Raw genomic sequence first — 27,038 nt, forward strand, 5'->3', positions numbered from 1 at the left:
AATAGTGGCCATGTTTACACTTATAAGTTAGAAGTGTACCCTATTCATACGCCGACGATTATAACACAGCTTAGATATTCGCCCACCCATAGCGGAAACATCCCATATTGGTATAGTAGTGAAGACAAATGCCGCAGTTTCTGCAGCATGCCCGCCATGTGTTTCTATGTCACTGGCAGCTACGCACGCCCACCTTTGTTTCTGTCTCCTCAAAGTGGACATGGCTACGGTATTGTCGCAAACTTGCCGATATTAACGATATTATTCATTACTGATACGAAAGAAACTGTTTCAATGCGCGTAGTGTACCCACGAGAACAACAAAAATCGCGTTCGGTTTACTCCGCCGACCGCCATATTTGTTTTGGTGTCCCGCACTGTTACAGCGGCAGCCGCGTGGTCCTTGACCTGTTGTCATCCCGCAGCAAACATAAAATGAAAAAAAAAAAATATATTATTCTCACAGGAAATTTAACCCACGTAATGATCGCACCCCTGAATTTGCGTCAATTTTTTTTTTTTACACAAAAGTGCGATCATTATGCAAGTAAATACATTACATCCCTGTAGGGGCTTCTCTCATTGGTCTCCACTCCTGGCTCGCTTGTCGCCATGGTGAGCCACGAAACATCCGACCGATTACTCCATTTTGCTCACAGTGTGGCTGGGGCATTACGGCGCGCCACAGAAACAGCGACCTTGCCATTTGAGAGAGGGTAAAATTACACCACCTGACTTCCCTGTACAGCTCAATGCAATCACATTAAGTGTCTTGCCTCACATGTTTACGTATACATGAGCCTCTACACATGTAAACTCTGAAAAATGTGGTGCAGAGACTCTAGAGTCAGGCCTAAAAGCAGATAAAACAAAGCATGAAATCAACTTTCATAATACAGTGGAACCTCGATTACACGTCCCCCAGTCATACGACGACCCGCATTTTATGACGAATTGGTTTGGTCCTGGCCAAAGCCCCATAATAAAAACCTCGATTATGTGACACAATTTTACACCAACCCCGCCTTATAGAACGCCCCTCTGGTAGAGCCTGAGACGGAAAAAAATACCCTAAGCAGATGTAGGCTGGCATGTGAGCCCACTGTAGCCAGTTGTTAACAGGTTAAATTCACATTACATATAAATAATGGCAAAATTCACAGTTTTAAAACACATGTTCCAAATTCCACAGTATTTTGCGTTACACCGGCTACCTGTACCTTTACATCTGAATCAAATTCACAGACAAGTCGACCGAAGTCGAAACTAGTTTTTGGTCAGAATCGACGTCACTTTCACTGTACCTGTGTTACGGTTACGGTGCTGCAGTGTGCTGCGGCCTTTCGCACTTCGACTCTGCTGATCTGTGATGTTACGGCAACGTAGCACATTCGATATGAGGCCTACTTCGAAAGACAAGCAATTTTGATGACCGAGAAATAGAGAAACTCCGCCACGGCTCAGCAGCTCGACGTCAACGATCCACGGCTGGCAGGACCAGCAAGAGGCGCTCTTTAAATGCGAAGCCAGTCGGAAGGGCTCTGTAGACATCATAGGTGGCCAGGTACCATCCCCAAATGAAATGGTTGTGTGGCCTCTTGAGAAGTCCTGAATCTCAAACAAGCTCGAAGGAGACATGACCTCGTGCGATCACTTACGGAGATAGCTTCGCTTTCACAAGACTTCTCAATACCAAACCCCTCAAAAGCCGTTAACGGCCAATAGTGCTCTTCGCACAGTGCCCAAAAAACTTGCCAGGCACACTTTCGGTGCCGAGTCACGCGAAATTTTGCGAAAGTGAAACTATCTCCAAAAGGGATCGCCCAAGAATACTGCCAGAGGAAAGTTGCCTACACCTCAGACAATGCAAGTGAAGAGGACCTGTTTCCGAATTATCCATTTGTTACGCAGGCGTGTTGTGCAGCATCTACAACATTTGGCAGTTCGTGCACGCGACGATGTCAGCGACTTGCTGGCAGATGTTGCAGCTTTGGAGAGGAAGCTGATGCATCATGGCTTGGCAAAAATCCAGAAAAAGATCAGATTTTTTCAAAGGCAAGAACGAAGATTCACTCCCACCTCCTCCAATAAATGCTTGGTTGTCATTTTTTTTAAATCATTTAATATACCATCCTTGGAGCAGTGCAGGTTCATGCCGCGGGCTTTTTCAGGTGATCTGTACCCGTTTCTGGGGGGGGCAAGATCGAGCAGCACTGCCTATATTCTTGGTTTTTCGATTATATGACGCCCAGATTACACAATAGTTTTGCATGGTCCCCTGAAAGTTGTATAAGCAGGGTTCCACTCTAATTTAATTCCAACACCTTTAAACAACCCATGCCATGCTCACTGCAGTGTTAGTATATCAAAGTGTGCAATGAACCAGAGTACATGAAATAATTAAGGGTTCCTCACCTTTCCGATTAGCCTTGCTCGCTTCAGAGTGGGTTACAAATACAAGAGCAAATAAAAATTATCTTTGGTTTCAACAAATGACAGTTCAAAAAAACTCATTTTTATACTTGCTATGTGCTAATAAAATTTTTATAAATTTACTACAATACAGTGAACAAGTACACAAACACACAGCACTAGGGGTGTACAAATAGTAATATTTGAGATCAAACTGAATCAAATAGAATCGAACATAGATGCCTTTCTGAATACAGTGAAATCCCCATTACAACGGACCATGATAATCTGACAAAAATATCCCATTTTATCCGACGTCTGTAATACCGTATTTACACGATTGTAAGTCGACCACTTTTATTAAATTTGAAAATCTGAAGTGGGGGGTCGACTTACAATCGAAACCAAAACATGGCACCGCCAAAAAAGCGAGACCAACGGGAGCTGCAACATAGTGACAATTTTATGTTTCCTCTATGGCCCTACCCGCAGCTTTTCGCTATCCCACGTGTTTGTTTGCCTTTCGAAAGGGTTTTTAAACATTTTTGAGAGTCTTACAGTGCACACAACACTCATGAGGGAGTGTTGATAGTTGATGGAAGCGCCGATGTTCCATTCGCGGCGGCACCCTCAGAATGGCGGTGCTTGCGGGGAGTATCGGTAGTTCATGGAAGAGCAGATACCGCCCGCGGGTTTCTCTATGCCTGTTGCGCTTAGCTTTCTCTATAGTTTGACGAAAGGCATTGGTTTGACGCGTACCACTTGGCTACGTGCTACTTCTATGCTTCCTCAGTCGTCATGAGTGCTCCAGGACCACTAATCATTCGGCACTCGTTCACAGCAGCGTTCAAGAGGGCTGCCATCCTATTACTGCACAGCGGGCCACAAGTTAGATGTTTCTGTTTTATCACATTTTAGGTCAAATTTTAAAGTTTGATTAGGCATACTAGTGGATTTAAACTACTCAAAAAAATATTTGTTTGACGAACACCGACTATTTGATTCGATAGAACACTGTATTGCATTCACTATAAGAAATTTCCAAATATTATACACCCCTGCAATGATAACGTAAGTGCATGTTACAGTGGTATGGTGCTAAAGGGACTTCAAATAATAGGATAACATTGTAAACTCAACTGTCTCCAAGTATTTTTTTTTTTTTTGTCACCAAACACGTTATAGAACATTTACTTACAGAACTAAAGCTATAAAAAAAATGGTAACAGTTTTCAGACAACAAGTGCGACAGCAAGCCTTTTGTTCATGTTTAAAAGCTTAGTCATGGCCGTCAATTCACTTTCTCACCAGCCCACCTCCCTGTTTCTTAGACGAAACTGTTCAGAAACATAATTGCTGGCAGTTCTCTTTTCTCTCCCTAAGTTTTAAACAGTAGCAGTCAGTTCCTCAATATAAAATGGCAGGCCCACTGGTGTACAATAAAATCTGCAACTTCTTGAACCACCACAATAGCATTAGGTACACTTTTCACTGATCCCATTTACCATTTTGATTTGACCATATTACAAGAAAAAGCGGCGCACTTAAGTATAACATTACGACACAGAAGCATGGAAATCTTGAGTTTCAAGTTCGAATGGAATACCAATGTTTGAATCACAAATAATTCAAACCACCAAATAGTTAAGCCCAACAGTTCAGCTATTTGGTGGTCCCACACTAACTGCCTAACAACTCACCTGTGGCATCAGAGGCTGCCCTGGCTTCGTCATCACTTCCTACTTCATCTGTGATGGTATAGGCCACCTGGTTGGTATCATCTTCCTCATCTTCAGCCTTCTCTTTTGCAAGTTTAGCTTTAAGAGCCGCTTCTTCTTTGCGCTTGATGTCCTGCAAAGAGAATTCGAGTTGTGCATCATTCAAGAACCCTTATCCGCAACAGTTAACAGTGCTTTCCAGGACTTCACAACCACAACTATAAGATGGTGGCTTTCAGATTTGACAATACAAGAGTACACATCTAGACATAAAAGAGATTACATAAAATTAGAAAGGAACGAAATAGAGAAAGATGATAGCAAAGCTGTTTTTGCATGCCCCTTCAATTTTAGTGGTGTGCCAGCAATTCCTAAAAGTCTTGTGGGAAAACACCTGGCATTACAAAAACAAAGGTTCGATCTTGAACCAATTTATCAAATCTGATGGCAGCGAATTAATTCAAATTCTGCAATATTGCAAAAAATTCAAAAGCCCATAAACAATTATTTCCTTTTTCTGGACTGTGCCATGGTGATGCCACAAAGATTCAGATCGCACAGCTTTGACTAGCTTGCCTGCTAGCAGCAGTGAAGAAACAAGTCTATGCTTACTCTGTGCCTCCTGTAGTGACCCTGGGTGCAGCAATGATGCGACTTGAGTTCAATCTTCAGCAAGAGCTTGCACAATGTGCAAAAATAAGCCGGGATTTCCTCAAGGTACTCCTCACCTGCACATACCATTTACACAGATCAATGAGAATGACAAGAGCAGCACTTCACATAGCAAGAAGTGGTTCAACAACAGTGCACTACTATACATTCAAATTTTATTAAAGTGAAGTTGAAGGGGGAGCCGAAATTATATCCATTATTGCCTTTTACTATAATACATGAAAAACGGGACCTGCAAAAAAATACAGCTTTAGCTGCCCACAAAACCACTACCTGCAACATATGCAATGCAATTTTATAAAACATTAAAAGAATGTCCAGCGTGTGCAACACGCAACGACTTGGCACCCGATGCAACAGCCTTTACAATAGCCGTCTTTTACTCCAAAGAGACTGTCTTTCACTTCTGCTTTTCACTTGGCTCATCCATATTGTTGTGAAACTGGCAAAATAGCAATGCAGACGCTAAAAGGAAAGTGCGTTGTGCAGGGTGTCTACCAAACCAAGTTGACATTTCCAAATTCCCCGAGTTTTCCAGGTTTTCCCTGAATGCCTCTACGAAATTCCCTGAATGATGCAGAACTGTTTTATGTCAAGACGAGCTGAAACCATATTGCCCGATGCGCTCACTCTCTAGTAAGCATATAAAAAAAATTAAAATTACTTAATCCAATTTGAATACTAAGGAGAAGTGTTCATGTTATTCAAGAAAAGAATAGAAGGAAGTGGTTAGTAAAATGCACAGCAAATAAAATGTCTTCGAAAAAAATTTCAAATCGAGTCTGACATTCTCAAATACAAATAAAAAAGGAGATCCATACAAAAGCAAATATTTTCGAATATGAGCTATTTCTATCAACTGATAGTAAGCTCAGTGGCATGAGGTCTGAACGTTGTCACAATTGAGATTCATTCTCAACAGCTCGTGAGTCTACCGCAACTGTCCTGACATACTCTCAGCCTGCGCACGACGCCTCATTGTTGTGTTTCACTGCTTAAAAGAGTTTATTTTGGTTTGGATGAGGGACACTTGCATCTCGGCATCAGCCAACACTTGGTTTTTTGAGCTCAAGCTCCTTCAAAACGGCGGCAGCACGCTTCTTTTCCCGTTCATTCCTCAATGCGTAGAACCTTTCTGTTCTTGTACTCCTTCCGTCACGCATTCGCCCCACGGACCATTTGACGCATCTTCTTGGTCAGTTGCACAGTCCACATCCTAGTTTTCGAACTCCTTATGGGCCGCGAAAACGTCCGAAAAATCGGCCAGTTGGAAAAAGATAAATGCATGTCATTTACTGCCCTTAAGAGCTCAAGCCGACACACGCACATTCGAAAACGCTCTGAAGGCCTGTCGGTACACGTATCAGGCATATCAGTGCTCGTGCTGTGACAGGAAATACGGGGTGTACGCGTGTATAATTAAGGAATACATACTGTGTCCCGTCGCAATAGCCCCTTCCCACGCTTGTTACGCTTCACTGCAATACTTTTGCGTATGCTTCCCCAAGTAACATTTCTGTACGAAGGCGAAGCTGACTTTTGGAAACCGGCATTATGCATCGCACTGTGCCTTCAAGGCTTCTAAGCCAATCGTGAGGACCGCAAAGGCGGATTCAGTGCCATTGCTGAAAACAGCGAATTCTTTTAATAAAAAACACTGCACCCAACGACAAGAAGCTTCATAGCGAACGTCGAAGCAGCTAGGCCTAGCGTTGCCGCAGCGGTGGCTACGGCTGCCAGCGGATCTGCGTGCAAGAGCGCCGGTTTCAGGCGGCGAGGTAATCAAAATGGCAGCAGTGGTGGCTTTGATTAATGCCATTTCGGACCTGCGGTCACGGCAAAACGTCCGCAAAATCGGACAGCGTAGAGTTCTCGCGTCCGACATTTCAGACGTTCTGATGCGTTGACTCTATGGGGTACATGGTGGTGGTATTATCGGGAATCCGGAAAGTCGGTCGTTGACTGTACACTGGCAACTCCTCCAGCAGACGACAGGCCGTGAAATACGATTCATTACGATTCTTGTCTTGCTCGAGCCAGCTTTACTGCAACTTTCGACCCTTTCAATAAAATTACAGCTAATTTTCCCTGATAGAGGGGCAAATTCCCTGAGTTTTCCCCGAGTTTTTCCAGACTACTCAAAATCCCTGAGGATTCCCGGTTTTCCCGGTTGGTAGACACCCTGGTTGTGGTCTGGCAGAACATGGCACACAACACCGCACGCCAACTACACAGTTGATCTAGGCTCATCCATCATTCTCACGTGGCTCAAATGTGTACCCCAAAAAAAATTGTTTTGGGTTCAGAGCCAAATATAGTTTCTTGTACCCCTGGCAGGACAATTTTACTTGATTATTTCATGAAATCTCACTCTGTTATAACAAGGTCCACATATGCGCACAGGTACATGTTTAAGTTTAAAAACTCAAATTTTATAGGTATGGTTAAAAGATAAAAAAGCATGTTCCAAATATTGGACTACTGTAAAACCGGAATATAAACACTTTTTTCTCAATACAATTATATCGAAGTTTCCCCCTTGCATTACGTATCAGTCTTTAGCAAAATTCATATCGCCATCTGACCACTGTAGGAGCGCAACGAACTGAAAATGCAGAAGCTATGTCACCATTTTTGTTATTGCATAGCAGCCAACCTTAGAATTTGAAAGCCACAATGTATAAAAAAACTTGGTCAAAAGTACTAAAATTACCGTATTTGCTCAATTCTAACGCACCCTCGATTGTAATGCGCACCCATTTTCAGTGACCACAAAAAAGTACAATACCGCATACCTTGTGCTTTCATATAGAAATACTATTTTCTCTCATTTGGAAAAACAGGTTTATTCCCAATAGACTACAGTTGCAATAAATAAAAACAAATGGAAGCGGCCTACCTTGCCGCCAAGATTTTCACTGCGCCGGTACAAGTCGCGTGGGGCAATAGATATCACTCGTCATCGCTATCAGACAACTCCTTATCGCTATCAACAGACCAAAGCATTTCATCCTCAGTGCTGTCCATGGCATTAGAAATCCAGCACTTTTTAAAGGCCTTGCTGACCAAGGCAGACTGGATTGTGCACCATGTATCTTTCACCCATCCAGCAAAGTCCTGCAGCGAGGCACGCTTCATTTTATTCGCGAGCATGAATTCCTGGCAGCCACCGACAAGCCATTAGGTGTAGAGCACCCGAATTCTATCTTTCACTGGCTTATTCAAACAAACATCGAGCGGCTGGAGCTGCGATTTCATGTCGCTGGGTATCACGACAAGGTTGGTGTTGCGCATCATGTCTGCGTGGGATGCTTGTGCATCCCCCGCAGACCCAAACTGCCGCTGGGTCTCTTCTGCCAAACGTTATCAATCCAGTCAGCAACCAAGTCCGTGGTCATCCAACCTTTTTCATTTGCGCACACAGTCACTCCACTCGGAAACACTATTCCTTTTGGGAGAGTCTTCCGTCTGAACATAAGATAAGGGGGCAGTTTTGCCCATCCGCAATGCAATGAAGCATTGTGGTGGCAGGCATGTCAAAGTAGAACGGCATCTGATTGGCATTTCCAATCTGTCCGAGTGGTAGACGTTTCTATGGCGCAGCTTCAAAATATACCGCTGAAAACTGTGCATCTCTTCATATTCTTCAGGTGATTTTTGGCATATCCCTTGTCTGCCTTCGAAGAGAAAAGCCTTGGCTTTTCATAAAATTTGATAGCCAGCACCTGCTCGCTTTGAAGTCACTCCGCATTAGCCCTTTCTGTAGGGCTAACTACATCGCCCGTACTTTGAGCAGATCGGTCATCGCAGGCCGCTGTGCCACTCGCTGCTCTCGCACGTATTCCGCGAGCAGCTCTTTTTCGGCGAAGCGGCCTTGCTTCAGTCCACTGAAACCCTCCCTTGTTGCTTTGCTGGCGAAAATATTCTCCTTCTGTTTATGCCAGCCCCGCACGCAATGTTCAGGAACTCCAAACGCCCATGATGTGGCCTGATTTCTGTACGTCACCGCGCACATGATAACTTTCCTTTTAAATGCAGCATCATGGTGGACTCAGCGTGTCTTTGCAGTCGGCGCTTCCATGCTGATTGAATAAACACAGAAAACGGGAAGACAGGTGGGAGACTAGGTTACACTAGTGCCTGGTTACACGTACAACATGGAGGTATGCACATGCAGGAAGCCACGGCAGCTAGGCTAGAAGCGCGTATGAGGCAACCATTTTTCAAATACCGATGGCAATATGGTAACGCGGATTTGGGGCCGCACTCAATTCTGACAAGCATGCAAATTTTGGACCAGTTTCATCGGGAAAAAAAGGTGCACGTTAGATTCGAGTAAATGCTGTAGTTCATCATTTTATAGGCTCACTGTTTATTAAAGGTTCACAGACTTTCTTTTTGTAGGGGTCATGTGAACAGGCATTCTGCTCTACAGTCGCAGCAGCAACTATCCGTGCCGAAGACAAGCAGATGTGGATCCAGGCGATGTATTCTGCGACATCACTTTCGGCGATTCTATCGCCTTGGCCATGCCTTCGCTACAGGTGCGTGCTGATGGAATGCTTTAGCAAAGCCGGAAAACAAATAGCGCTATCTAATAATTCCGGCATACATAACCTTTACGCCCCGGTGTTGCTGGGTGCTCCCGACGTATACCGAATGAACTAACACGTCTTTTCGAGTTCGTTTGGTGGCGACGTGTAGTAGAGAAAAAAAGAGCTGGTAGTATATAGTACTTTTTTCGACGGCAGCTTACACTTTGTGTTTTGCGGCAATATTTGTTGAGTGTTGATGGCCTAGTGCACTGTGCTTCTTTGTGTAAGTGACAAGTTTTGGTGGCAGTGTCTTGGCACAGCTGACAGCAGCACCATGAACAACATATTGCGCATGTGGTTCTTCACACACTGGCGAGAACGACATGCCAGCCCCAGCGTAATGACCCCTTCGCCATGATGGGAGAAGCGCTTCAGCAGCCCTTCCAATGCCACTTTATAACAACATCAAAAATGTGTTGCAACCACGCAAGTTGTAGCACAATTTGATAATAAAACATTTCCCCCTTTCTTTTCAATTTATTTTACCTGAAGCGGCCGCACCATCAGTGTGCAGAAGCCGTAATGCCAATTAACTCGAAAACGACACACCCGAGCTGCTCTACACTCACATGGTGTGCTCTCTCTTGCATTGTAAAGCGTTTGAAAGCGCGTGTTGGCAGTGCATGATGACGTCACAGGTAAGCAGTCACTTGCATTATTCAATGCACCTACCACCAAGGCAATAGTATCGCCGAAAGTGAGCATCGCAGAATATCCCCAGGATACCACACAGGATGCAGAAAAGCATGGGCCAGAGCCCTCACCAGAGAAACAAGGCTGCAGAGCATCACAGCCTCTAGACAGACGCAGCACAGTATTCGCATAGACAAGGCATGTGCACAGTGGTAGTAAATGGCACCCACGATCCCTGTACATCGTCCAAGTAGCCGAGGAGTGTGCCATAGCACTCGCCATCACTCATGCCACTAAAACACCTCCCCACGCTGACCGAATCACAATCATCCAATCATCACCAGCTCAACAGGCATGCCAAGCACTTTCGCAGGGCGTCATATCTCATCACGCCCACCAAATCAAAAACACTCGTACCCATACAGCACGCCTTCCGCCTGGTCTGGATGCCTGGGCAGGCCTCTCTCCCCGGAAATGACAGCACTCATGCAGCTGCCTGAGAACTCACTCACCGGCACTGGAGGAACAGCTGTCTAACCCAGATAACGCAGACGCTCAATTCGCACCCCTCAGGTATCGAGTGATTCTGGACTTCTACAGGCTGCGTTGCCTCAGATACCCACACTCTCACATCAGGCCCTATCTCTAGAGGACATGTTGGCTGTAAGGCAATTGCCAGCCCAGCATGTTCCCCAACCTTCACTTCTTACGTGTCCTCCAGCCTACATCCTATTAGCCCTGTTGCCCGGGCTGTGAGGGCACCCCAATGTTATTTCATGTTACGCTGGAGTGCCAGCGCCTGCCGCCTAGACACCGACCTTGCAACAACCCCATCCCAACCCTGGATAGCTGGGAGGCCATGCTAAGAAACGGAAACTCGCAGGTTCAGCAACTGCTGGTCTGGCAGGCCTGTGACAGCCAAGGCCACTGGAGCCCTGGACTAAGTGCCCCGCCCTTTTAACCCTATGATGCCAATAAAGTTCTTACTTTCTCCCACTGATGAAACATTCACGTAACGGCTGTTGACGGTTCAGTGGCTTAAAAATTTAGCCATAAAGTGGCTTAATTTGGCTATAAAAGGCACTCGGCAACTGCATTTTTATTAAAATTGGTTTTGCCTGAAACTATACGCAAATGAAAAATCTTAAAATATTTGTGTCTATATGCCAATCGTAAAACAGTGCTAAAAATCGGTCACTTTACAATAAAATCGTCAACATCTGCAGGTATGTTATTGCCAGTGCGAACATACAAGTTCCACAAACTACAAAAAAATTCTTTACAGCTTGATAGGTTACTATTGCCTCGGGGTCCAAGACAAGCAGGACTCGGCTACAATTTAGTGCGACATTAAAAAAACAATATGCGGATGCAAACAAGAACACGGCAGCTCCACCTAATTTTAGGGTTCCCAAGAACAGGAAGTAAAATTAGTACAGCTGTTGACTTATGATAACTATTTTGTGGGCTTAATGGTCATGTTCTCCTGGCAATGGTAGATTCAATTCATCCAAAAGGTAGTTCCATTCCCCCGTGAGTGCCTTGCTTCAAGAAGAGAAAGTTTGCTTCACTTGGACTTGCAACAGCAGCCAAGTGTTTAGCACTGCGATTTCAGAGCGGCAAAAGGACGACCACCCGCTGCAATGAACAAGCAACAGAGCAGAGAGGTCTAGCCGGCTACTTCAGTCTATGAACATGATGCAAAACATGAAGCTACTATTGATGGGAGACCATCACATTAAAGGGGCGCTTGCCAAGGCAAAGGGAGTGCGTGTCTGTTGGCAGCGACACTCACCTCCATGATAGGAACATTAAATTTCTTCTATCTCCTCCAATAAATACCAGACATGAAAAATTATTTTGGTAAAACACTCCCTGACAGGCCCTTACAATTTTCACTGTATAACTAAAATTTGCAATGGGGTCTGGTGAAGGGCCCTTTAACTACATAGCAATATTTAAAAAAAAAAACGTATTTTCTACCAGGATGCGTTGCCAACTCACGTTAGCTTCGCTAATGTTTCCAAAATGCAAAAAAGGTGACTGTAGAATTCAAAATGACTGGAGGTTGTATCGCGGGGGGGGAGAGAAGCTTAATTGAATACTCCCCCTCCCACTAAGCAGAAGTTTCTGGCATTTAGTGACTACCACCCACTACTCACCCAAAGGACCAGCCGTCTCATCCACTTCATTGTCCAGTATTTCCACATTCTGTTTCAATGCAAGAAAAATTGGAAGTTACTTATATAGAGATATGTGCACAACAATATACAAGCAGCTTGCTAAAATAAAAGAGAATCGATTTTTACCTTGCGGTGAAAGTCACCAGAGCAGTGCTGCTCGTACTGTTTGCGATTATTGAAGCCCATGCTGCAGGGGTGACACTTCGGATACTTCTCATCCCGCTTCACCTACAGAAGGAACAGAAAAAGAAAGGGCAATTGAAGCAATTTGAACTGCAATATCAATCTTATTGAAGCAGCTTCACTTCCATGCACTAAATATCATGAGACAATCCAGCTAACCAGCCGAATAATACTCATGTTAAGGTGTAACGCAAGTGGCCACGGTTGCAAATATCCGCACAAGGGATACCGCACTATAACGAAGACCACATTTTTCTAGCTCAGCATGTGCACAGCAAGTATCTAATAGAATAAGAAACGCCAACTGATTTTTCGGAATTCCCACAGCCCACCACCCCCTTCTCTATACAACCAACACAGAACAGCAACTTCGAACCACAAGAACATGGAGGCCATGAACCAAGTTGCCCCCATGTGAGCTGTCGCCCACACCCTCCTTTTTGTTGTCAAAACGGTTCTCCCGCACACCGCTTAGAAGCGGCCAGAGCAGAGGCTTTGCTGCCCAGCACAATACTGCCGCAGCTTTCATTTTTTTTCCCCCTGTTCGTTCACTGTGCATCTTCCTTTCTGCATTGCCCTTGTCACTCCCCTCTCAGCCGGCGCACCTCAATGAGAACCCTACTCACCAGTCTACACAATTTTCCAGCAACTGCAGTATACCGCGTGTTTCAGTGGACACTCAAATTTTTTTTAAATTCCTATGGCAGATAGCACAATTCTAGACCATGAGCTGGTCTACCTCAAGAGACAGACACCACTTGCACAAAGAACTGATATGCATAATGGACTAATTAACTAATATTCCCTAATTAAGCTTGTAATTACTTTATGGCACATATTGCAATTTACAAGTTCTAGCCGGGGAGTTCGCAAGGCAGATTCACGTGGATCAAATTGTCAGGATGGCACTAGTTTAAAGATATTAATTCCCGAACTTCACGGAGAAATGCATTGGTGTTCCAGTTAGTTTTGTGCTCCAGTGCATAAAATGTTTTGTTAAGTGGAACGATGGTGCATTTTTAACCCAAGTTTGAACTGCACTACATATGCTCGCATAATGCGTGGAGGTGCACACAAGAGTACTATTTGGTATCAAAATGGCCTACCTTGTGTTCCTCAGTTCTGCGATGGTCAAGGAAACTGCCATCAAAGTGCACCTCACAAACTGTACACCAGCCCTTATCCTTCTGGCCGCCTTTCCTCACCCTGCATAAGATATATAAAGGTATCACACACTTGCCAACCTATAAATTTGCAAAACGTTAGTCGAAGCCACAAATATAATTATATACATATGCACAAACACGCACACACAAACATAGCTTGTAAGAAAACACTAAAAATTAGTATCCAATAACTGAATCTGTTGACTACATATTAACCATATATGGACCAGTGTTGCCAACAGGCAACAAAACCAGAAAAATAATTTTCCCTTGCCGAATTTGTTGCAAGTATGAAGTTTCTGGCTAAATGTCACATCACATGCGCAATGCCCATGACAATGCAAGTTGCCCTTGCAGAGGACTTGACGTTTTTCGCTACCACAGTACATAATTTAAGCTTTCAGTGAATGAATTTTAGTTGCACAGAAATCGATAATACCTCAAAGTTGACATTCTTGCTTTCATTATTGCTGTATAAAATTCAGTGACACGGTCATATGTTATTATGGATGTCGCCTACGACATGAAAAAACCTTCGTACATATATCCAATATTCAACATAAGCATCTTTGCTGACATTGGTGGAAAAAAAATTGCCAACAAATCTATGTATAAGAAACAAGCGTGATGCCTCTAACGCAGAGTTTCTCAAGCATGTTGGTCCCAAGGAACCCTGCTAAGCTCCATGAAGCGCCAAGGGCCTACCCATAATAGAAAGGCTAGGCGCAGCCCGTAACAAGTTTGGGGCCAATGGTGGTGTAGTGCAGGCTACTTTGACGGCAACGTGCAACCCACATGGTCCAAACTGGGTGCAATTACTATGAGCCAGGACAAGACAGCATCGCAACCAAGGCATGCCAAAAAAGAATGACAGTTTTCAGTGCTTATCGCACGAGGACACTTATAACATTTTATCAAAAGAGGTGAGAATTGGTGCCCAGTAAAACATCGTCAATTCGAATTTTACAGGAAAGAATGTCCGAATTAACCGAATGTCGAATTGTCGAGGGTATCAAGAAAACAAACAAGATGCTTACAACATGCCTTTATTTGCTGAATAAATCAGCAAATCCTGTTTCTATTTTGCACAAGAGGAGTGCAGAAGCTGCAATTCTTAAGCGACTGATCACACTCGCAGCAGCAAAGGCCTTGCAGCATCCTACACAGCACAGCCGCGGCGCGCATCTTTATCCGAGATGTTTTTCAATACTGCGTGCACATCCCAATCATTTTTTTGGCCAGTGAGCTGGTCACCAACAAATCGTCCGTCCACTGCGATATAGCTAGCACTCTTCACCTTTGACAGCTTTGCACCGTTTGCTGCAACAAGTGTGGATGAAAGCGTTGTTGCTATCGACGCGATCATGGATGGTGACTATGAAGGCACACAACCAGCCACCAATGCGGTTTTATGTGCTGCGATAAACGCAAGAATAAAGGCTCTGAGAGCAAAATTAAGCACGAAGCGTTCCGGTGTTGCTGCCAGTCACATATCACATGCGATTTCCGCTGATGACTATGCAGACTCCGCGCCACTTTGTTTCGGTTGGACGCTAGCGCCATCTTTGCTCTTTTGAGTCGTGCACATTTGCGGTGCTCCACACTAGCTGAGCTACCGTACTAGAACCAGCTGGCTTGTGCTGTTCCATGCATTTAATTTTTAATCCTCCGATGTATGTGTCAGCACGCACGCCAGCGGCACCTATCTTTAAATGGCAGAAACGCGCATAGTTCGCCGCCTTAGCCATTTGGCGAGCGCAGAACCAGGGAAGATCTAGCAGTGGCTCAAGGAACCCTGAAGAGGGGCCCGCAGAACCCCACTTCGAGAATCGATGCTTTAATCGACTAGCAATGTCTCTCCCCCACCAATTTTCATGAACCACTGCTTGCTTGCTGTACCAATAAGCATCAAGTAGATAAATTACACATGCTTTGCACCTGCATTAATATACAACCACACTGTTGGAGTAATCACAGGGGAACCTCAGTGCATGGCTTGTGGGCTGCAGGCTAGCCAAGCAAAGCTGTTGGCCACAACACTCACGTGCATCCAGAAAGTGCTCCGTCAAGCTGCGCTTGCCAAGTACTATTTGACACTTTTGATACCAGAATAAATACCCCAAAGTGCAAGTAAACAAATATTCGCTACGCTCTAGCCAATATTGCCTCAATGTTTTGTTTTGCCACCGCATAATACTACTCTGAAATAAAGCATGGCCAGCCAATTTTTAAGTTTACTTCATTAAATGAGAGTTCTCCATACTGAGGTTCAACTGTACTAGGACAATTAAGACAGGTAGAGACAACAGGTTTAGAAGAGAGCAAAAGTTTCTGATGTGGTTGAACATTAACACACCTATTTCTTGTTTTCAACTGGACCTGCATCAATGTGGAGGGTGCAGCTTCACAAATGGTACTTACAAGGGCGAATCAGTCTTTGCCCCTATTTTTTATTAGCCAAAATAAGGTACATACAAGTGATTACAAATATACATACTATTTATTCCACATACCTTACACTATTTTTCCACGTAGTCACCATACCGGTGCAGATATTTGTCCCAATGCAGTACTAAACTTGAGATTCCCCTGTCATCAGCCAGCGGCACACGTCGCCTCCCAGTACACTCATTGTCATGCAACACTTACGGCCTTTTGTGAGCTCTCAACACCACCACCTCACACTCCTTAAAACGAGACAACTTTCCCCATACATGGACTGCATTTCCCTGTGGATTTCGATAGGTGTTCATCTTTTGCTCCGTAGAAAATGAATCTCACTTCGTTTGTACGCCATGGACATGTGAAGCACAGACGGCGTCTTCAAAAACTGACAGCAGCACTGTGCTGCGCGACTACCGGCAGATAAAGCCAGTCCAAGAAAGGTCTACTGCTGGGAATGGATATGTTGACTTTACCTTTACAGCTGTAATTTGGCTAAAAAAAAAGAATAGGGGGCTAAGACTTTCACATTCGCCCTCATAAAAGGAAAATTGTGGGGCTTAAATGTCCTCAAAACTGCACAGGGTATGTTACGAGATGCCTTAGTGATGCCTTAGTGGAGGAGTCTAGATTAATTTCGACCACCTTGATTTCCGTAACCTGCAACTAAATACAAGTACGTGAGCATGTTTGTATTTTTGGCTCCATGAAAATGTGCCACGGCAGCCTCCCAGGAGTCAAACCCGTGACCTCGTGCCCAGTGGCAGAATGCCATATTGATAACCACAGTGGAGGATCACTGAAAAAAACCTCTGTCAATCTTTACAGTGGCCTCTCGGGACCTACATGAACTGGTCCACGTTGAGAGCCCCTGGTGGCATGCTAACCACAGTTTAATAACACTCATAACGAACCTTGTGAAACCATACATTATTGGTTATTATAAAATGTTGTTATCCCCGTAAGTCAAGAATTATAGTAGTGTAAATAAATGTGTTAAATTTAATTTTATGAGAAAGTGCTAAAGACTGCCCTGAAAACAAGCCACAGTGGTAGGACTGCATTTTCTAGTAGGTCATCGCAATTGGTGAGTGATTAAATATTTACGTATTCTCCAGTCAGTCATGCTGCTTTTTTATATATATATACTGATTAGAACTGAACCTTTAGCTCAAAGCCCATTCACAAGCTAGTGATTGGTACGAGCATTACAAAACAAGAAAAATTTATTTGGCTATTGCCAACAGAACGCTGCACCTCGAACATCCCGTCAAGCATGCCAGTGGTCGTTTGTAGCAGTACACTGCAGTCGGAAGTGAAATGGAGCCAATTAAGGTAATCAGAGTGCTCAGTCTACCTTAAGCTTAATTTGCATGATTATTTCCTTGCCACAACTAGACAGAAATGGCAAAAAAGAGTCGCATACAATTTGCACACAGTGACTGAAGGCGTTATATTAAGAACTCGCAAATTAATTTTAGAATTTGAGGGTTAAGAACAGACAGGGGTTAAACCGCATGAATTGCTTGCCTTTGTAAGCAGTGTATTTGTGAATGTGTTTATACTGATCTAAACAAAAGAAACACTGCTCAAGACAGACTTCTGATCACACATTAGCGAGAACTCAGACTAAAAGCAATGGCAGGCTGAGGATGTTTCTAAGCATTTTTATGGCCGATCTGCAGTGTATTCCCAGCAATATGCACATTCAATACAAATCCGCAAGATTCGTAACAAGGAAATTTATTGCGGCATGCAACTACTACTCCGTGCATTCTGGGCAGAGCTGATGCTGCAATAAAAATAATGCTTCATCACCCTTCTTGACGAGCCTTGTCAGCTGCCCGACCTCCGGTTTGTCCCTTGCCATCCGCGCCTTTGGTGGGAGATTTGGGATCAGAAGCCTTAGATCCAGACGCCTTGGCGCCTGGTTTGGCAGGTACTTTAGCACCCGACTTGGCTGTTGATTTGCCTGTAGGTTGTGCACCATCTTCTCCACCTCCCTGAAAAATAAGCAACACTTTTCTCTACTCCTCTTGCTCAGTGACAGGGGTTTAAACACAGGGATTCTTAAAGAAACATAATAACTGAACCAATATTAATAACTTACGCTTCTATACCTAAAAAAAAATCCCCTCTTACCGTGACTGGAGGCTTGGGCAAGGCCCGAAAAGACTGATACACTTCGTTAAGTTCCCACACCAGCTTGCAGTGATGTCTTAGGTTTTGTTAGCACCTGCTCAAGCCTGGTTAATTGTTTGTTGGCAAGGATGGACTACACTGCATTCTCAAGGAGCCAAAGACTGAACTTCGCGAACTTTTACTGCACCATGACAGCCCAAATACGGAAAGATACTTTGAAATCCCTTACATCATACTGAAATAATGGTGCTGGGGTTCTGGCACAATATTCTAAGAAATTGAAGTTGGGCCTTCATTTGCTCTTATAACAATCAGTTTTTAGAAAAATTAATGAAAATAAAGTTTGGGAATAATTCTTTAGCCTAAACTGATTTAGCGTTTCTCTTTAGTGTCCGTTTATAGGAACACTAAACAGAGTTATGTCTGATGTAGCAAATTTCTCTAAGAATCAGTATGCCAGACAAAGTTTGGTTATTATTATCGAAAATAAAGGTCAAAGTTTCACTTTCTGAATTTCGTGCCTGAACGACAGTTCTGGTACATTTAGTATGACATCACAAGTATTTTAATTTTTTTTCTTTTCCTGAAGAAGTTCTAAAAGCTCGCTCCAGGTGTTTTGTTCCTTTAGAATGCAATGTAATACTTCCTTTTCAATAAACTTAACTAGTCCCGCAAATGCGCTGCTAAATTGTCACAAGAAGCTGGTGTGGGAGCGACAAGCCCATCATTCATTTTTTTAGTGCTTTCTAGCTGCAGTCATGTGCACTGCCCACAACCTTTTCTAGTCATTTGTAGAAAGTGCAAAAATTCCCTATCTTTAAGGAAGACGCACACTAGCAGCACATTTCCCACAGTGGCACCCTTCACAAGGCTAAAAATGACTTTAGGGGACAACCGTGCAAGCAGCTCATCACAGCCCACCTCTGTCGGCTCAGTGCCAAATAGTAGGTGCAGAAGGCAACGTTAGGCCTAGCCTGCTTTGCTTCGAAGCCACAGCAGACTGCACCTCAAACACAAGTGCGGACAATCCCAACATGCTTTGTTTTGAGAACTTTCTTCTTTCAAATCGAATCGATTTGCAGAGAAAAGAAGACGGGCTGCTATTCACAGCATCCAGGCTGCAAGCCATCTCGCATGCAGGGCAGTAGACTCTGCGGCCAGACGCGGGCTCCCAGTTGCACTTGCCTCACATCAAAACTCTCATTCATGCTAGCGATTTGGCAGTTGCTCATAACTGAAAATAAAATTAAGGCATCAATTTATTGTAGTGACTGTTACCTCGTGTGATAAATTGTAGCTGATGTTTGTGTCAGTGGCAACACATTCGAGTCGGCTGGAACGGTGGGAAACTGGCTACAACGGCAGAGATATCGCTTGATCCCATTTTTTTTCGGCAACAGCAATCTTGCCATTGTGCATAAAAACCGTGGGAAACCAATTTGTGGGTAGCTAGTGCCCGGAAAATGGTAGACAGCAAGGTGCCGTGCAGATAGTGTGTTTGTAGTACTACTATAAAACATTGTTTTACTTTTGATTTTTTTTTTTTAGAGCTTCACAAATTGCCTCCAGGTTAGCATAAGCACTATAGAAGTTCCCCCCTTTCACAGCATATTGTGACCCGAATTTTCAATAGGATGGCCTTCAGATATAGCAGACCTTTTGCGTGCGCAAATGGCGCAGTTGGACCACCACCAATATTGCCACACTGGCAAATCAGCAATAGGGTCAAAGAGAACAGCTAGAATGCTGCGATGCACACTAAGATTATTGTGGTCAAGCAGCACGTGGCCCATCACACGGCACACCGACTACACAGCTGATCCGTCACTCTCACGTCGCCCCATCACCCCCCGTGTGGTGGCGTCGTGCCATCCGAGAATGCAATGTTTGGGCAGGCTGGTGAAGCTAGGTGTAGCAAGCTAGGTGTGGCAAGCCTAGCTTCACCATCCTGCACGGTATGTTGCAGTGAGAGAGAAGTGTGATGGCAATGGTGAGCCACTGCTTGTGCACGGCCACCATTTGCACCATTGCGGAAGGAATTCGTGTGCACAACTATATGCGGAGGCGCAAAAGACCAGTGTTGTTCGAACACATGCTTGACATAGGAATATTGAACTGCCGCACCTAACTGCCCAACCCAGCAGAAAGTGATATGCTTCGTGGGCAACGGTAGGGTATCTTCTTGATTTCAAGAATTGTATTTATAGTACTTCCCTATATGCATTATTTCGTAATTTATCTTGTTTCATTAAGGGGGGACCTAGGCCTCGAGCAATACCATTATTGATATTGCTGCTAGAGGAGTGAATTTTGTAGGTAATATGCAATTTATTTCGGTTGATGCAAATACGTAATTGTTTTCTCTATATAATCAGAAAAATATTTGATGCAATTTTTCCTGTTCCCATGTTCCAGTATGACTGGCAGAAAATGTTTTGCAGTAAGAAATGTAGAAGTTATGCAAAAATAGTTCTGAATGCTCAAGGAGTGCAATAAGCATTGTCTCATGTTTCTTCCTCTGTTCTAGCCAAGGTTACAAAAGTTCAAAGTTGTAACTTGACATGCAATATATTTTTTTGCCTTCCTCAAAATTTCAGTATGTTTCAAGGTGCAGAAGTGTGGCATTACAGACTTCTTGCACTTCCTGGGAGCCTAGCTATCAGACAAAGCAAAAATTATTCAAATTGGATGATTAGGCAAGTAACTATGCCTCCCGGAAAATTGCTGATTACCAAAAAAAGCGGGATGAGAAAAGTGGAGAAGACTAGCCACCATGTGAAAAAAAGCCTTTATTCACCTGGATGTGTGAAATTGGATGGTGTCCAGCATGGGGTGAACATATTTGCTCGCTATGCGGTCAGTCTGAGTTCCGCGATTTGTCGTGCACCCATCGGCATGTTTTGTGGATAGTAATTCGGCTAGCAGGCCTATGAAAGGTGCAATAAATGCCCTTGTGATTGTTTGCACTACTGTGTTGTCGTTCCTTTGTCCCAAGAGCATGATTGAGAACCCCACAACAAAGTCCTACTGACGATAGCGAAGCCTGCTTCAGCATCGACTGTTCCAGCTGGAACGCCGTCTGTGCGAGTGAGCAAATCCAACTTCCGCTTTGTTGCTGGCGTTGGCGCAAGAACTTTGCAAGTTTTTTTGAGCATTCATCACCCTCTGCAACAAATCCGCACACTGCAACAGTGCAGTGTCACACCGTACGCTGCCGCTGTCCGGAACACACTCGGTGAGCTGGCTAGGAGGCCTACTTCGGCGTTGGCGGCGGACGATTATCGATGTTCTCCGAAGGAATGGAACACTTTTGAAAGTTATAAGCCGATCACTTTTTTTTGCCAAAGTTGTGCCTCGTGGCAAACTTCCCCGGTCGATCAGTCATCGTTGTGCATTTGTCACAAAACCTATGAGACGCGCCGTCGCGTTGCCTGCGGAATGGAGCAGACAGGAAGCTCGTGCAGCCAACCACAGCACGCGTTTCTGGTCACACGCGCTAGTCGACGAATGGGATCGTACGTTTGGACTTTTTTTCCCTGGATTTTAACGTCACCGGTGAGCCGGCAAAGTCACTTTTGGCGGGAAATTGAAGAAGAAAGGCTCATCTTTCCAACGAGACTAAGATGGCTGCAGTCGTGCGCATAGGAAGAGCTATGCGCCGTGATAAAAAGGGTTGTTTTTGCGCGGAATGCAGCTCACAGTGATGTTATAGATTGATATTACGGTCAAAATATTCTTCCACTGAGATGTGAAACATGGTGAATTAGAGGAATAGTAGCTGCAGGTATTGAAAATGTTATTTTCAAGAAATCTTATTTTTTTCGCAATTATTTTGCCTCAAGACCCGTGTCCCACCTTAATATGAGACTCGAGTGCTGTATGATTTTTCATGGCAAGGGCATGTGGGTGCCTGGTCAGATGTGTTAATTCAAATCCAAGCAGTAAATGAGACTATTAAAGGGGGGACGTGACTTTGAAAATCAACTTCCTTACCTCTTCATGGATTTGATCAAAATTGGCACAAATGTTTAGAATGCCTACCTGATGCTTCCAAAAAGCATTTTTTAGAGCACTTCTATGTGGTTTACAGTCATGGTATTTGGGGAATCAGATAGAAAAATAGTTATAGAATTATATGGAATAGAATTATAGAATTATATATAAAAAGAGTTATATGTGATTTTCAAAAAAATCGATTTTCTGGCCATTTTGTGCTATGTGAAAGCCGCGTCCCCCCTTAAACTATGGAGAGTCACTGCATTGCGGGTCTAAAGGGTGAAGAACGGCTGTGCTACTATCTTGTCAACCCATTCGCTTCCACAGCCGGTGATCTGCTGGTTGTGATGGCAAAGGCCACCAGCTAAGTAACCGGCGATTCGTTAGCTGCTGAAAGAACGCTATTGCTGGCTATTTTCATAGATGGTAGCACATTGCAGGCTATTTTCTAGTTGTTTTAGGTTTCGCACACTACATGGACATAACTGTCGACACTTAGAGCAGGTGTTTCTAAAACAATGCAAAGCTTGCTGCTCGCCAGACTCTGCTCTGTTTGTTGTAGCTGTTGCAACCAGAGCACCAGGCTTGAAAAATAGCGGACAGGCTTCCAAGTGGGCTCATTTCTTTCAGCACATACATACCACCAAAAACTGAAGCAAAACAATTGGTTGCTGTGCTTAGTTTTATAGGGTCAAGTCCAGAAGTGCAAGAGGCATTCAGAGTCCAAAAAATGCATAAGTGCACTGCGCATTCCTGCACGTATTAAAACTATATTTATGTTCACTTTCTAGTTATTTTTTACTGTATCTGATATGGATGCGAACAAAATAAATCGGACATTTTGTATACGCGATGTCTGTAGCAAATTTTAGAGCAATTTTCTTACAACGCTGAATGCTCAACGAAGCAGGAAAATGTGCAGTGGAACGTCAGGCTCTGCGGAGCGCGGTACAGATGAAAGTGAAGGCGGTAAGCCAAGTTAGGCAAGATAGTAGAGAACGAGTGTAGACTGGAGTCATGAGGATCCTACTCAACAGACTGACGAAGCAGATGACTAGTGTCACATGGCGCATTATCAATCACAATGGAGTTTGTTGGTAGTGATTGGCTCATCTGCACAAGCTGCAGAAGGGAGTCAATCATGGCTGAAAATTACTACCCCAATTTGGCTAGACTGCCATCGAAAATGCACCTTGCGACACTGGTATCAAAGGACTTGCACTGTTCGAGTCATTGGGCACCACTAAGCTATGCTGATCAAATGCCAAAGGGCATCCAAAAGGGGGTTTACACCTGGCATCTGATAAGCATGAAGTTGCCATAAAGAGCACCCCCATCATTCGCTGCCTTGAATCCCAAAAATGCTGTATCTAAGGGCTGGGACAGGAGGGCACGAACAGGCCTCCCTTGTCTAACATGTGTTAAATCCTAGATAGCTGGTACCAGATATGTGGCTATTGTGGGCTAGCCTACCTACAGCATACAAAAAGACATGTAGCTCATCCCCACTCTCCAACATGCCAAAGGGGTACTGCAGCAGTTTTTCTGATGTACCAGCAAAGTACAGACACTACTACTTCACATGAATCAACGAACTCACCTAAAGGAGCAAGTAAAATACAAGAATTATGAAGCAGAAGCGGCAGTTGTGGTTTACAGGCTAAGGCAGCTGAGCAGGCTGCCTTGCTCAGTATGGTATGTGACCAGCTGGGTCTGAGCATCCAGTTCAGGGCCAAGACATTGTAACAATAGGCCTCTCCCTGTTTGCAAACAGCGTGATGTCACTGGGAGCTCCCCTCCCATCTGCCGCACCTCCGAAGTGGGCACTGGTTGGCAAAAAAATGTTCAGCCGACCAGTTCTCTGCACAGGAGCATTGCCTGTATGTAAACAGCTATGACCGAAAATTTTGCATATTGCTATTTTCTGAAGCGGCAACATTATGAACTGCGCTCAGAAAGTAACCGTCCTTATTTCACCGGCATAACAACACAGTGCTGTTATACCCCAAGGCCAAAATGAAGCTTTCCAATTGAGCAATGAAGTGCCACAACCTTCAGCTCGCACACATGCCAGCAGCAGTCGGCACTGGTGCAGCATGCCGAAATAATCGACGGAACGGTTAAGTGTGCTCAGTACTCTGGCCATGTATGCATATCCTGGAGGCATGAAACCAGAAAAGCTTAGCTAAACATCAAAACCACAACTGGCTGAACTTGTTTGGATGCCTGCAGTTTGCTTCCTTTTCATCAACTTTCTTGTGTGTAAAGGGTCATATATGAGAGTCTTTTCTTGCCAAGGCAAGTTAGCACACGTGGCAAGACTGCTGTTGAAAAAAGCTAACGGCGAGGTGCAGCACCTCCAAAAAATCTCTTACAAGTTACAAATGACTCCCATAAATTAATCAATGCCAAATGGCAAAATGTTCCATGAAATGTAAGTTAACCGATATTCAATCTTGTAAAACTTATGAGCCATGGTGTAGCCATGCGTAAGCAACCACTGCCATGGCTGCTTGCAAGTGTATCAAGCCCACATTATTTTGCAATGTCATGCATCGGTGCAGGTAGATCACTGCAGTTTTTCCCACTTGCTTTTAGTTACACTAGCACACATCTGCACATAACACCGAAGCACCAGCACAGGAAGAAATGAGCACTCACTTCTTCAGCATCTGCATGTACCTCCTAAAAAGGAAGACATATGCGTGAGGAAGGCATACATAAGCAACAGCAGGAACATAACTACATGCATCCATAATAGTAAGTGCCCCAACAATTAGCAACTATATTATGATCACCAAATTCAAGAAGCCCAGAGAGAGAGAAAAGCATAGACATGGAAAGTGAGGATATTTCGAGAAGCAAAAAATACAAGACAGCAGTAAGTAGATACTAGTGCAAAAATATGCTGGTCAGCTGACCAATGTTGGCCTTAGCACTTTTGCAATAGGGTGCACTCATGCCAACAAGCTTGGATTGAAGGGCATGTAAAGATTAATTGTAAGCAGCAAGATGAAAATATTATCATGCGTATTGGCGGCAAAGGCAAGTAAGCATCGAAACGCTGAAAAGATAAATGCAGCTTGTGAACAACCAGGCAGCCAAGAATCAACATCTGCACTGAAAACCTAAGAATGTGTGCGTCATCACCTCAACTAAGAAATCCAAACCCTTAAAACTGTCATGAAAGTTAGCCAAGTTCAGCAAACACTTCCTACATTAAACGAGATACAGTAAAATACCACTTGAAGAAATGTCATTTAAAACGAATGTTTTTAGATCTCCTGCCGAAGCGCCATTGAACCCAATGCAAATGCCTTTCAGTTTAATGAAATTCAGTGCAGTCCCCATTTCAGTTCTATGAACGTCTTCCGTGGCATCAAGCTATGTCTAGCAGGTCGCACTGATCACAACCCGTACTTCTGCAGCAGATTTTTACAGTGAGAACATACTTGCGTGATGAATGGGCCCTATTTTAGCTTTGAACTGGATTGGCCAATGTTCCTTGTATTGGCTACTTAGATAAGCTCGTAGCCAGCCAAAGTCATAGCCACAGCTTTAGCCCTACAACCACGAAGACAAAGCATTCACATGCTGGTTAATCATGAGCACCAAACAAAAAACAGGATGATTTGCGTAAGCTGGACTATGAGCATCGTCAAGTCGACATTGCGAAAGCATTTGAGATATCGGCGTCAGCAGTGTCGACAATTAAGGGCCAGCACCATGCAATTGCAGCCGCTTCGGAAAGTGCACGGCTCAGCCACGTGTGCCCTAGACTATGCACTGGGTATTTCAGAAAAGTCAACGCTGTTGTCACATGGCTGAAGGATTTACGATCCTGGAACGTTCCAGTTTCATGATCCATGATTCAAGAGAAGGCTGTGGAATTCGCAGCACTTTTCTATGTCACTGGTTCTGACACAAGCAGTGGATCGTTGCATCGCTTTCGGGCGGGCTACAGAATTGCATGGAAACAGGTCTGCAGTGCAGCGAGCAGAGCAGACACCATTGTTGCAAGCACGTAGCAAGAGAAATTGCACGACATTATCAGATCTTTTTTGTCCTTCATATAAGCAGTATAGCGCAGTAAGCTGAACTGCGAGAGTATGGTCTCAGATTGCACAAAGAAAAATGCAACTTTCGGCAAAGCGAAATCACATTTCTCTGCCATTGTATCCAAGCTAACGAACCACGGGAAAAGGACGCGAACATAAAGGCCATTCTCAAAGCACCATAACCCATTTCGGTGAGTGAGCTGAAAGCCTTCTCGGCTCTTGTGAATTATTATGGCAAGTTCCTGCCGAATCTGGCCCCTGTGCTCGTTCCGCTATATGCCTTTCTCGGCAAAGGTGCCAGCTGGCAGTGGAAGCAGGAACGCAAAGAATGTCGGCAAGTTAAAGTGCAACTCCGGCGATTTTTGACCATGTCACGGTAATGACATATTTAGGTTCCCGAGACCCCTCTGTCACGTGTCTGATAGTAATATTGTTATGCAAATTCAAAAATAATTTTAAACACGCAAAAAAGTGCAAAAACAAAACCGAAACCTGACCAAGAAGCTGAGCGAACCTCTTTGTTAGACGTCACGAGTGTCTCCACCAGGAAAGGCATGTAAGGCATGCCAGTCTCGTTCACTAGCAGCGAAGAGTAGACACTCTGCTGAATTGTGACTACGCCGGACCTTCGGGTGACAATATGTCAGCTACACCAGTTCTTTGGATCTGTCAAATATTGACAGTTATGATTATGACGAATACAACAGTCACGAATCTTGTTCGCATTCGACCCACCACCACAAGAGCCAGTGCCCATGAGCTACATATTGTTACGGTGGAAAAGAGGACAAGGTCGTCGATGGTGAAGACGACGAAGTGGCAACAGCCTCTCGGGATT

At 44.2% G+C, this 27,038-nt stretch overlaps 1 protein-coding gene across 5 annotated transcripts in view; it reads right to left on the bottom strand.

Annotated features, from left to right (window-relative positions):
* Positions 1-27,038, bottom strand: part of LOC142576711 (uncharacterized) — a 75,600-nt gene that overhangs the window by 18,824 nt on the left and 29,738 nt on the right. For 3 of the 5 annotated variants that reach the window (XM_075686968.1, XM_075686987.1, XM_075686992.1), the window contains exons 5-12: positions 24,804-24,827; positions 17,823-18,007; positions 13,503-13,602; positions 12,340-12,441; positions 12,193-12,241; positions 4,743-4,858; positions 4,113-4,263; positions 2,416-2,436 (exon numbers count right to left, since the gene is read on the bottom strand). In XM_075686968.1, coding sequence (XP_075543083.1) covers positions 2,416-2,436; positions 4,113-4,263; positions 4,743-4,858; positions 12,193-12,241; positions 12,340-12,441; positions 13,503-13,602; positions 17,823-18,007; positions 24,804-24,827 — 748 coding nt within the window. The remainder of the gene's footprint in view (positions 1-2,415; positions 2,437-4,112; positions 4,264-4,742; positions 4,859-12,192; positions 12,242-12,339; positions 12,442-13,502; positions 13,603-17,822; positions 18,008-24,803; positions 24,828-27,038) is intronic. The other 2 variants (XM_075686978.1, XM_075686975.1) reach the window with 2 other exon arrangements.

Source organism: Dermacentor variabilis, chromosome 1 (assembly GCF_050947875.1).
Source record: "Dermacentor variabilis isolate Ectoservices chromosome 1, ASM5094787v1, whole genome shotgun sequence".
Classification (NCBI taxonomy): Eukaryota; Metazoa; Arthropoda; class Arachnida; order Ixodida; family Ixodidae; genus Dermacentor; species Dermacentor variabilis.